Here is a 14,144-nt window from a genome sequence, read left to right on the forward strand (position 1 = left end):
TTCATATGTAAGGGAAATCATAATAATTTACGTTGAGTTTTACTTCTCACTTGAAAAAATATTTTGAAACAGCAGACACTGGCCAAGAACAGAAAAAATTGACATACCCTGAATACTTATTCTAAGATTTTTAAAGAGTGTTCTAGTAATATATTCAAAATTAAATGTGACTAATAGATGCCAAACTAAATGTAACACTGTTTCTAATAAAGTTAAGGACAATAATAAACCAGAGATTTTTCACTGAGGGTATTTTCTTAGGGGATATTTGGACATGCCTAGAATTATTATTGTTTTCATAATGAGAACGTGGTATGAAAGAATATTACTGCTATATAGAGAATGAGGCCACAAACTGCCACGACCCTGCCCCCCTTGGAGTCTGCGTGACCCTGCACGCATGACATGGCACAAGCTTCACGAAGCAGCCCTGAGGAAGAATGGGTCCATTCGCAGGAGTACTTCCTGTTATGTTCTTTCATGGCTATTGTTATTTTTCACAAACATGGCTCTGGTGACGCAGGACGAGGTCCCGGAATCAAGACTGTAGAAACAGGTGAAACTGATTCCATAGGAGATAAATTTTCTGGTAATATGTCTGAGCCCTCAAAAGCCCCCTGCCTTGCTCCAAGCTATAATAAAATTGCTAGAGAAAAAAAAAAGGGGATCCCAACATATTAGTGGATACATTATATCAGCAAGATATACTTCAGGGAAGCCCCAAAAAGAGAATTTAGTCATACATATAGATTAAGCAGAAGAAAGAGGCTGAAGAAAAAAGGCACACACCTCCCACTATTATGACTAAGTTTGGTCCTGCTTACATTATTGGGAATAGGCTGTGGCAACCTCCTAGGGAAAAAGAAGCTGATCGGTACCATTTACTGGAGTTTACAAAAATAGGGGCTAAGTGGGTTAATATTAATGGTAAAAAGGTACCCTATTTTAAATTAACTAGAGCAAGACCGGTTTGGTGTTTTATTAACATATGCCTAGAAGAAAAGCATACCAAACCAATTAGAAGAGGAGGTGTTTACTTACCGGAAAAAGAGGCCGTACAAAACTCCCTGTTTTTTCACAATGTTTGGAAATAGAATGGATAGAGATATTCGGATATATCTAATGGAAAGGAGCTTATTACAATATATGAAAAAATATATAAAAAGACATCTAACAATAATTTCTAGTTATAGCTTTGATCTCTTCATACAGGAAAAATGTTGTACCACAAGTCTAGCAGCTGGTCAGCATGTGCTGCCAAATCGAGATGTGTGCAATGATGGGAATCCTAGTCAGACTGTGTATAGAAACCATTGATCTAAAAAACAATACCTTGTATGTAATCTAAGATTATCCAATGATGTAATCAATTTCTTTTTACTGTATATATTCCTTGCCCACTACCTTGCAAATTACACTCAGATACAACATCCTTGAGTTGTCTGTGTCTGTCACCCTCAGCCGAATCCTTGCCCAACTTCCAAGACCCCTGTCCCAATGGTCCCAGTGCTCCGGCCGGGCTGGTCCGTTGCAAGAAACACTGAATATAACTTATTATTTGCAGTACAGCCACTCACACAAATAATTATACAAGCCTAAACAGTAACAGTGTCAATACTGAGAATAGAAGAATTGATTCCTTAGCAACCTTCAAGATTTTACTCATGTCAAGCTGGTTAATAGTGTCCCTGAAGTCTTTATGGTCTTACTGGTTTTCTCTCTGTTCTACCAACTGTTAAGACTGCTATATTAAAAAGTATGATATAAATTATGTTTTATCTTTCTTATTTGTTTTAGATAATTGTGGGCTTCCTAGTTTGTGCATGGATTTTTAATTGGTAAATTTATTCATATTTCTCCTTTTATCATTACTAAAATTCTTCTTTCTGGTAGTGGTTATTGTCTTAAAGTCTTTTTTTACCCTTGAGTTTAGTATAACCAATCCAGCTTTGTTTGTATGTTATTGGCAAGAAATATTATTGATCCATATGAATATATTTCATACACTTGTTTTGAGTATAACTTATGTCTCTTGTATTCAAAGAATAGTTAGATCTTATGCTTTAATTAACAGTATATTTTGACTTGGATATTTAATCTATTCATAGTCCTTATAGTTATTAATACGGTCCACTTTGAATGTTCTTTCACCAATTGTATTCTAAATAGATTATGACCCTTATCATTTCTAGTTTATGCTCTATTGCCTTTTGTGTTCAGATATTTAATGTTAATATTAAATGTTAAGATATTTAATTCCTGTCTTATTAATTACATACAGACATATGTTAAGATATTTAATTCCTGTCTTATTAATTACATACAGACATACACACTGGCACATGCCCTCCATCCCATGTTTGTTAGTTTTTTTCGATATCCTTTTATATTGTTCCATGGTGTTTTGGTGATATTTATTTGCTTAGTATCTATTCTGGAATAATTCTTAAAATCTATATTTCCTCTAGTGTTTGCTTCTAAATTTTTAATGTTGAATTACCCCAAATGTCCATGTATGTGTTAAAACAGCACAATCACTAGTATTTTAACATAATTCAGCAATTTTACTTGATTGAACATTCTACAGATCATTTCTAAACATCTCTTGATTCTCACAGTTCTGAAATTTAGTTTTAAAATGCTTCCCAGTGTTTTCACTTACTTTACAGAAGGATACATTCGTGGAATTCCCCCCTGTACGACTCCTGATGTCACATTTTTAATTTTTCTTGATGAAACTTTCAGAATCATTTACAGTTCCTAGCTAATTAGGGTATTTTATGACCATGTAGATTCATATATTTTATCATAATAGCAGCAAAACAAGAAAACCTTAATAACAAAGCAGCTTCTCAAAGAAATAAAACTCTTGAAGAAATATGAGAAAAATATCAGTCTGACCTATCTAAGGTAGAAAGGAGGAATAATGCATAATATGGTGACTAAAGTTAATAATAATGTATTGTATATTTCAAAATTGCTAAATAGTATACTTCAAATACTCTCACAATGGAAAATAAATATGTGAGAGAATGATTTCTTTTTTTAATTTTTTTATTGGTGCATTGTATTTATACATTTTAATGAGATAAAAGACTTGTGTAGACATACATGCACTCATCACCCAGTTAGCCCCTACTCAGTTCTCACCCCATTACCTCTCCATCCCTCCTTCCCATGTTTGGCTTATGATTGACTTTGATGTATTTAAGTACATCATGTGCTTTAGAGAATTTCCTCCTTCCCACCTCCCATCCCCTCAGTTAAGTCGCCTTATTTGCTCCTCTATAGGATCTTCTTTTTCATCTAGAGTTCCTCCTATGACCCATTTCTCCTTAGCTTTCGCATATTAGGGAAAGCATCTGCTTTCTTATTTTTTGTGACTGACTAATATCACTTAGCATCATGTCCTCCAGTTCCATCCATTTCCCTGTAAATGATGTAATTGTGTTTTTTCTTTATGGCTGACTAAAATTCCATTGTGTACATATCCCACAGTTTTGTAATCCATTCATCCGTTAATTAACTTTAATGATTCACTGATTTATACACATACAAAAAATCATGTTACACCCTGAAAATATATACAGTACACTTATTATTTGTTAAATAAAATTTTAAAAATAAAGGCAAAAAGACAGGTTAAGTACTCACAAGTGGAAATATCTTAATTGGTATATATGATTTCTTATCATATTACTTGGTAATAAAGTTTTTAAAAAGGCACTCTACTTTTCTATGGGATAATGTTAAAATGTTGGCATTGACATAAAAAAATATCAATATGAAATTAACCATTATATATTAGGTTTCTCAAGAAATAGGGGATTCATATCTAGAATATTCAAAGAAATCAAGAAACTCAGCACTATGAAAACAAATAACTCAATAAAAAATTGGGCAAGTGAACTAAATAGACACTTCACAAAGGAAGAAATTCAAATGGCCGGGCGTGGTGGTGCACGCTTGTAACCCCTGCGCTTGGAAGGCTAAGACAGGAGGATCGCATGGGTTCGAAGCCAGCCTCAGCTGCTTAGTGAGGCTTTCAGCAACTTAGTGAGACCCTGTTTCCAAATAAAATATTAAAAAGGTCTGGGAATATAGCCTGGAGGTAGAAAGCCTCTAGGTTCCACCCCAGTACCACCAAAAAAAAAAAAAAAATTCAAATGGTCAATAAATGCATGAAAAAATGCTCAGTATCATTAGCAGTCAGAGAAATGCAAATCAAAACTACCTTAAGATTTCACCTAATTCCAACTAGAATGAAATCATTCAAAACATAAACAAGAGCAAATGCTGGCAAGGATGTGGAGAAGTGGGAACTCTACTACATTGTTTGTGTGATTTCAAAGTAGTGCAACCACTTTGGAAAATAGTATGGGCAATCCTCAGAAGAATGGGAACGTACTTACTATATGATCCAGCAATACCACTTCTGGATGTCTACCAAAAAGAACGGAAACTACACTACCAAACTAATGCATGTATATCTATATTCATAGCTGCACAATTCACCATAGCCAAACTATGGAACCAGCCAAGATGTTCATCAGTAGATAATGGATTACAAAACTATGGGATATGTAAACAATGGAATTTTACTCAGCCATAAAGAAAAACACAATTACATCATTTACAGAAAAATGGATGGAACTGGAGGAAATTATGCTAAGTGAGATTAGTCAGTCACAAAAAATAAGAAATTGGATTCTCTCCCTAATATGCAAAAGCTCGGGAGAAAATGGGTCATAAGAGGAACTCTAGATGAAGAAGGAGGTCCTATAGATGAGCAAATAAGGTGACCTAACTGAGGGGATAGAAGGGGAGAAGAGGGAAATTTCCCAATGTACATGATGTACTTTAACAAAATATCATTATCAATCACTAAGCCAAACATGAGAAGGAGGGAGGGGAGCAAATGAGGCTGGAATCAGGTAAGGGCTAATTGGGTGATGTGTGCATGTATGTCTCTACCATCTTGCACCCCATCAAGATGTATGCATAAAATTCACCAATAAAAAGTAAAAAGTAAAAAGAATTAATGAAAATATATGTGTGTCTGTGTATGTGTGCAGATCTATATTCTTTATGAGAATTGTCTTATTTAATTATGAAGGTCAGGAGAAAAGAAATGTTTCAGTCAAGAAATGAGAATATTTTTTCTTTCTTTATCTCTGTTCTGTGTCTTTAATCAGTAGGTTGATGCCTACCATCACTTTGTCTATTATTAAAATATTCATCCCTTCTGGAAAAAATTTCAGATACCTCCAGAAATACTATTTTACCAGCTGTCTGGGAATTCCCTAACCCATTCAACCCAACACAAAATAAAGTATCACAAAGGATCACAGATCATACCTAGGCAGTTCTTTCTTTGTAATATTTAGTGAAGAAGGACCTGTGGGATGTCAAAGTCCCTAAGAATTTAAGAAGCAAAGTGAAAATTGTGTGTTTCTGATCTAAACTTTTATTTTAGATATGACTATAAGGTTATTAATTAATGATATGTCTGGTAAGCCAAGGGTTTTATTTTATTGTCAAGACTTGTCAAAATTTAATTCCACAACATGAAGCCTCTAAATATCTATTTAACATATTTATTTTAATCATAGAGATTCCATCTTATAGTATTATGAGCTCAGATTGCCTAAGAAAAAAAATCTAAAGAGAAAACTTTTTAGACCAGGTAACTAAGGAAATAAAGTAAAATTTGATAGCCATAGTCTAGTTTTCTAGAAATAAGTAATTAATGAACCTTTCACAGAGTGCATGATGTCTTAAAATACTCTGAAATAGGTTCCTGGAAGTTTTTATTTAGTTCTTTGAAAGACATGAAGTAATAACTTCACAAAGTAACTTTTATATTTTGTTAAATGATAAAATTAAAACATTGTTACTAAGCAGTAACCATATGACCAATGAAAATGAGACTCAATCAATAAATAGCATTCCCAAAGTGAGAATATAAAAGATAACATAATGCTACAGATATGTGTATTTGTGATTTCTCAGAACCACAGAGCAATATTAATTGATCTTTAACTAACCTTGGGAATAGGCTATAATCTTATGATGATCTAACTTGCGTCATACATCTAAGATCCTTTGGGACAGATTCACTAACAAAACCCTGAAGGTCTTTGCTGTACAGCACATTTGGAGAGGAAATAGGAACACTCTCTCCCCCAGGTAAGTTCAAAGAACACATTTCAAATTAGGGTTCTGAGTAAAAAGTTGAATTGAAGTAGAATGAAATACTTGAGAATTCAAAATAAAATATTTTGGTGGCATTTTCTGAAATAAAGCTAACTAGTCTCTCCTCTTATTTTAAGTTTTATATGTGTGAATTATTTTATTAAGTGTGTATTTTATCAGTTCAAAATGGAAAAAAATTGAGAGCTTCAAGATAAGTCTATTATTTAGAAAAATTAGGCAATTAATTGACTAGATCATAACCTATGTTTAAACTGTCTTCTCACTCTTACAAAAGCTATTGATTTTACCTGGAACAAAAAGTGAGCACATTGGAGCCAATATATCAATATACCATTGAATATAAAAATGTATCATTGATATTATTTATGAGCAAGGGACATAAGTCTTGAAATACTGCAAAAATAATCTTTAATGATTTATCACCAAACAATTAGAAGGAGCTGGATTAAAATATTTTAAGTAAAAAAGTCATGACTTCTACATATGAAGTCTACAGTCAAGAGAAGAAATATGGAAAAATTTGACTGACATATAGGTGAGATGAATGTAAATTAGTTATTCATACAATGTTTCCATAACACAAAAATTAAAGTTGGTAACTCAGAACAGTAATTAAAAATCAAAGAAGTTTTGCAGGATAAATAGTTTTTCTTCTAATTCTCCATTCACTTTTCAGATGGTAAAGATGAGTTGTAGGAAAAAAACACACATAAAAATAGGTAAGCATATAAGAACATATTGTATTTGAGGATTGAAAAACAATTATGCTAATTATATTACTGTGTGCTAGTTTTGGCAGAAGAGGCGAAAGATGGCTGGAAATTGAATGTAAAACATCATGTGCCATATTGTAAAAGGTCATATAAAGTATCTTTTCAGTCATAATACATATTATATCTTTAAGATAAAGTAAACTAGCAAACGAAATATCAAATAGCTGTCAAAAGTGTTAATTTATCTAGTGTCTCCAGATTTGGAAACTAAATTTTTAATAAATAATTTTCTAATTACAGCCATGTTCTTCCTAACAATGTTCAAATCAACAATGGACCATATATTCAATGGTGGTTTCATATGTTTACACTACCTAGTGATGTTGTAGTCATCTTAGTTTGTGCAAATGTTTCAACAGTTTCAACATAACGTTTAAACTGCTCATTAATCCATTCTCAGAGAATTTACTGGTAATTAAGCAATTTCTGACCATATTTCAGTATGGGACTTACATGTTTATAGGAATGTCAGCTAGGCTCTTAAAGATCTTGATGAGCTGTGCATGGTGGCACATACCGGGACTTGGGAGGCCGAAACAAGAGGATCCCAAGTTTATAGTCAACTTCAGAAACTTAGCTAGGCCCTCAACAATTTAGAACCTGTTTCAAAATTAATAAAACAAATGAAGAAGGACTGGGGAATCTATCTAGAAGGTAGAATTTCCCCTAATGCCTCTAATTCAATTCACACACACACACACACACACACACACACACCCTGATGACATACTTATTTCATGTAGTTGGAAGAAGGAGCACTGATCAATTATAATCAGGTCTACCCACTTTATAGAAAGTGGTAGCTACATATACGCATACATACCTAAAAATTTATTTTGATATCCAACCCCATGCTTGAGGAAGAATATTTAACTTACTCTGGATTTATTTTTTCTTCAATTTTTTGATGTAACAAACTATATCAGGTAAGCTTTAGAATTCCCTTTTATTAATTTATTATTTGCTGAGATTGTTTAAAGAGCTAAAATTGTGATAGCTTTCTCATTCTTTAAGAGCTGTATATTACATATACCTTTATAGCTTTCTGCTCCCTTCAATTAAGAATCCATGGTGTTTTTTTCTTGTTCAATATCTTTTATGTTCAAACCCTGGAGGTATCTCACCTTAGCACATAAGCATTGCCAACTCCATTGTCAATAAATTCTAAAAGTCATGACACTTTTTGTGTGTGTGTGTACATCGACCGATTAATATGTCAAAGCAGTAAAATTTGTAGGGTATTTTTAAAACATTTTTTAAAATTAAAATATATTTATAAGTGGGGCTTGATGGCACATGCCTGAAATCCTAGCACTTGGAAGGCTGAGACAGGATGATCAAATGTTCAAGCCCAACCCCAACACCTTAGCAAGACCCCCAAGAACATAGTGAAACCCTGTAACAAAAATAAAAATAAAATAGGGCTTGGGTTATATCTTCAAGGTAGAATGCCCCCGGGGAGTTTACTCCTATTTTTATTTCAGCAAACAAACCAGAAAACTTTGAGTAATTTAATAGGGGACAAAATGAAAGTTATAGTTTCATATGTTTACTGCTATGCCAAATTGCTCTTTACTAGGAAAGTAAATCATCATATTGGCCAACTATTGCATAAGACATTAATTGATATGGAAAGATAACCTATCGGTATAAAGAACTAGAATAGGAAGATTCATCTAATTCATCAAGTATTTTTTGAGGACCTAATGAATGAAAATTGAGCACATCAGAGCCAAGTCACTGACATCCCACTTATTTATATTTAATATAAGTAAAGTGCAAGCAGTTCTGTGCTAGAAGTTCTAGGTACAGAAAAAGCCTATTATATGTCTTTCTCCAAAGATGATTAAGATTTTTATGATTTCAACTCAGTGTTAAAAGCTGTTTTATTTTCAAACATATACCTTTGTGCATACACACACACATGTAGAGGTTCAGGCACTTAGAAGCACACATGTAAACAGATATAAACTCCTGCATGCAAATGCACACACACACACACACACACACACACACACACACACACACACACTTTCTTTTAACAGAAATGTTGCATAAAATAGTTGGTTCAGGTACTAAGTACAAGGAAAAGTGACAATGTGTCATAAATTAATGTAAGAAAATGTCTTGGGGAGCCAGTGATACCTCTATTTCTAGGATATCATTGTCATTTATATTTGGGCGTTTACATTTGTGAAGCTGGTGAAAAGATTGTTAGTCTTGGAGTGGAAAAGGATAAAGACCTAAAACATCTTTATGAAACATTACAAGATGGCAAATACACTGCATATTTTAATTAAATACATATAATAAAATAGCTCATTTTGATAATACTTCCTGATTTTTATACCCACATATCTAGATCTGAAAATATAATTTTGGATATTGGTATATGTTCTATGACAGTTTAAAGCACATAGCTTTTGCAACGAGCCATAGCAAAAAAAAAAAAAAAAAACACTTAAAACTACTAGTAAAAAGAAGAATGTTAGCCTGAGAAGTCCTGTATATTAATGCATAATTGTTTATTTTTTAATTATATTCTCTAAAAGTTAAAGTAAATTTTGTTTCTTCATTTGCAAATATAATACATGAGACTGACTATCTCATAGGTCTATATTTTCTCCATGTAGACAATTATATAATTTTGAATAAATGAATATCTTTGTGATCAGGTTCCAGGGGGGGAATGTATATATATATATATATATATATTGCTAATAATGCAAAATGAATTGCCATACTTTGAAAATAATTACTTCAAACAGAATACTTAATGAAGATCTTAAAGCAAAGAAATAGAAAATCCATATTTGAAATCATTTTGAGATGAACAAAACTTATAACACTTGAACTACTAGTAAAAATGGAAGATAGGATATATGAGTTATTTTACTTGTATAATGTTTATGAAAAATCTAATTCCTAGTTCAAATGAAGAAATTATATGTTTTTCTCAAAATTGTTTTTGATTTTTTCATACAGATAGAATGAAAGAGAAAAATGAAATATTATATTATAGCATTTGGTAGTAAGAAGTATTATATAGTAGGCTATACCTCAACCAAATTTTATGTTGATATTCATATCCCACTTATGAACAAAATCCAAAGAACAGGTAAAATACATGAAAATATTATACCTAAAATAAGACACCAATGGAACAAAAGTAATATAAACATAATTTGAATGTGTATAATTTTAAGTTAATAACAAAGATGCTTCAGGACCCATGCACAGTGGTATAAGTATATTGGAAAGCACAAGTCACTTTTACTTTAATTAAAGAAAATATTTTTAAAATGTGCAGATCTTCATTGCATTTGATTAGCTATGCGTGTTCTTCTCGTATAAAGATGTCTTTGCAACTCTACACTGAGAAACACTTGTAGAATCAATCCAGCAGTGGAGTAAATTTGCTCAGACCCCCGCTCCACACCTCTCCAGACCTTTGGCTGCTCTGGTATCCTCTTCTTTTCCTCCCTTCTGTTGTTCTTTACCTGCTTTGTGTACATGTTGTAGTTCCTGCCATCCTGCAGGTGTGCTCAGCTGAAGGAAGGCACAATGCTATATTGAGAATATAACAGTGAGGTGCAGAGGCTCCTGAGAAAAAAAAAGACAGGTCTGAATTCCAGCTGTGTGAAGTTACTACAGGTTCTTAAACGTTCTAAGACTTTTCTCCCTCATTTTAAAAATGAGCAATATATAAATGTGAGCCAGACATGGTGATGCATGCTGGTAATTTCAATACTTGGGAGTGTGCGATAGAAGGATCACAGGTGTGAGGCTTCCCTCAGCATCCTAGCAAGATTCCATTATTACAAAAAATAATAAAAATGGCTGGAGGTATAACTTGGATATAGAATGCCCCTGGGTTTAATCCCTAGCACCATTCACAAAAACATAAAATTAAAAATAAACAAAGAGTGTCTTACCTTCAAGGAGCTCCACTATGTCTCTCTCTCTCTGAGGTAGTGCTTTAATGCTCTGTCCCTTCTTTCTAGCTTTGTAATAATAAAAATTGCTGAAGCTTAATTAAAAATAATATAAAATGAAAATAAACAAGAAATTAAAAGGTCTGGAGGTAGAGCTTGGATATGGAATCCCCCTGGGTTCAATCCCCAATACCACACAGACACGTGAAAATAAAATGTTTAATACAAAGTAAATGAACACCTATCAAACCTATTATAGTGTCTTTCATAATATTACCCATTTGCATTATTAAGACAATTATACAAATGTGTGCACATCTATAATAACCTCTCTGGTAGGAAATGAATGATGAATAAGAAATAATTCTTTACATGTCAGCACTGAAACAAGGTGTAGTTTAGGTGGCACCAGCATGATGAGGCAACGCTAATGTCACTAGGATAGATTCACTCCTCTGTGTGATTGTTAACGCTTCTCAACGATATTATGGCTTCAAATATACGAAAGATAAATGCTAAATTTTAAATTGTGTAGCACGTAGAGCTCTGCAGAGAGACTGAGTCAACTCCTGTCCTACAACTTCCAACTACTTAAATACAACCAATTGGGGGGGGGGGAATAAATACATGGTTCACACAATGTCTTTTTTGGGTCTTCAATTCATCCTCAAATTTCACATATACTTATCATTTCAATATTAAAGTAACACTTTAATATTAATAAGGAAATGTTTTGATATTAAGATGAAGTACAGAGAAATCTCAAGCTTCCTCAAACTCTCCTCTCTTTTTTCACATATCCTGAAGACACATGGCTCAGAAAAACTGCACCCAAGTGACAGAGTTCATTCTCATGGGCCTCACAGATCGGCGGGACTTGAAGATGCCCCTCTTCGTGGTATTCTTTTCCATCTACCTTTTCACAGTGGTAGGCAATTTGGGTTTGATCCTGGTCATTAGAGCAGATGCAAGACTCAACACACCAATGTACTTCTTTCTCAGCAACCTGGCCTTTGTCGATTTCTGTTACTCCTCTGTCATTACACCCAAGATGCTTGGGAACTTTCTGTACAAACAAAATATTATATCCTTCCATGCATGTGCCACTCAGCTAGGCTGCTTCCTGGCTTTCATGACAGCTGAGTGCCTGCTGCTGGCGTCCATGGCGTATGACCGGTATGTAGCCATTTGCAACCCTCTCCTCTACATGGTGGTGATGTCTCCAGGAATCTGCGTTCAGCTTGTGGCTGCCCCCTACAGCTATAGCATCCTGGTTGCAGTCTTTCATGCCATCCTCACATTCCGCCTCTGCTACTGCCACTCCAATATCATCAACCATTTCTACTGTGATGACATGCCTCTCCTTCGGCTAACGTGCTCCGACACTCGCTCCAAACAGCTTTGGATCTTTGTTTGTGCCGGGATCATGTTCATCTCCTCCCTTCTGATTGTCTTTATCTCTTACGCCTACATTATCTCTGCCATCTTGCGGATGCGCTCAGCCGAGGGGAGACGCAAAGCCTTCTCCACCTGTGGCTCCCACATGCTGGCGGTCACCATCTTCTATGGGACCCTGTTCTTCATGTACTTACAACCCAGCTCTAACCACTCGCTTGACACGGATAAGATGGCATCTGTTTTCTACACGGTCATCATTCCTGTGCTGAACCCCTTAATCTACAGTCTCAGGAACAAGGAAGTCAAAGAGGCTCTCAAGAAGGTCTTCGTGAATAGAAATCGAACCTCGGGTCTCACAAAATTAAGAAATTCACTTGAATAAATAAAAATTGACTTTTCTATGTGTTTCTACTTTGCCACTAAAGAACTACCTGCATGCCTTTTTCTTCACATGTAATTTATCATATCGTTATATCATATAGTAATTGTTTTCTGGAAATGTTCACCTAAAATGTGATTTCAATGACAAAAACAAATAAAAGAATTTATACTCTTATTTTTTCAAGTGTAAAATGTATTAAAATAATTATCTGGTGCATATGAATCTACACAATTTTTTTTCATTTCTTCAACAAAAAATACATAAAAATTATGAGGTTATACAGAATTACAGGCAGAACATAGACCACATCTTAGACTCTCCTTTCATTCCAAACCTAGGTCAAGATTCTAAGGCTACATTCCCAATATTACATGTGAAAATCAATAACCTATAGCATAAATATTTTCCCAATTCCCTAATTTCTTGAAAACATGTATAACGGTAAAACTGTCCAGACACATTTATCATATTGTATTTATTAAAGATAATAGCACTAGATTCTAATTTTATTCATGTTACTGATTGAACATGACCTTCCACTGTCCTGGAGTTCTTTTGTGTGGAATGGAGGACTGGAGATTGGACTCGGGGATATTCTACCTCTGAACTCTCCCTGTTTCTATTTTACTGAGACCTGGTTTCCAAATAAAACATAAATAAATAAAAAGAATTTGTGTGTAGCACAGAAGTAGAAGACCCCTGGGTACATTCCCCAGTACTATAAAAACAAATATATAAATAAATAAATAAATAAATAAATAAATAATATCTAGTTCTTCAGGGTATCACAGATGTTCTTTTAAGAAAGAAATAGTTCATGTGCTCACAGTCCTTGATTTGAATTATTTTTCAGATTCCTGGGAACCAGTTCTTTATTCTTTTGGATATTAAACAGATTAAAAGCATGTTATTTGTTATTAGGGAGAAAAGGAAATGAGAGTACAGATAAGGGAGGAATAAAAATGTTAGCTGTGACACAGGCCATCTGAGCCAGGCATGATGGCACACAGCTATAATTCCAGTACTTGGGAAGTTGAGACAAGAGGCTCCCAGGTTTGAGACCAGCCTCAGCTACTTAGTGAGGCCCTTTGTAGCTTAGCCAGAATGCCCCTGGGTTCCATGCCCAGTACCAAAAAAAAAAAAAAAAAAATGCCATCAGTCACCTACCAGAGTCAGAAGCTTGAAAATGGTCCCCCATTACACTATGACAGCAACCACTACCAGTCAGGTTTCTGGCCACCATCTGTTCAAATGCAGTGAATTTCTACTGCGCCATGATTGTTACAAGAGTCCTTGAGCCTCACTAAGTAGCTGAGGATGTCCATGAACTGTGATCCTCCTGTCTCAGCCTCTCAAATGCTGGGGTTACAAGTGTGTGCCACCAAGCCCAGCTTAAATATTTTTGATATCATAAAACTTTTCTTTCATCATTTTTAAGAA

At 34.2% G+C, this 14,144-nt stretch overlaps 1 protein-coding gene across 1 annotated transcript; it reads left to right on the forward strand.

Annotated features, from left to right (window-relative positions):
- Positions 1–11,735: 11,735 nt before the first annotated feature.
- LOC308259962 (olfactory receptor 8U9) lies at positions 11,736–12,704 on the forward strand (the record flags this gene model as incomplete). Its single annotated transcript, XM_080691302.1, has 1 exon — positions 11,736–12,704. The coding sequence occupies one exon, from the start codon at positions 11,736–11,738 to the stop codon at positions 12,702–12,704; it is 969 nt and encodes a 322-aa protein (XP_080547428.1).
- Between the last annotated feature and the right edge of the window lie 1,440 nt (positions 12,705–14,144).

The sequence above is a fragment of the Muscardinus avellanarius genome (assembly GCF_963383645.1).
Source record: "Muscardinus avellanarius genome assembly, chromosome: 1".
NCBI classification, from domain to species: Eukaryota; Metazoa; Chordata; class Mammalia; order Rodentia; family Gliridae; genus Muscardinus; species Muscardinus avellanarius.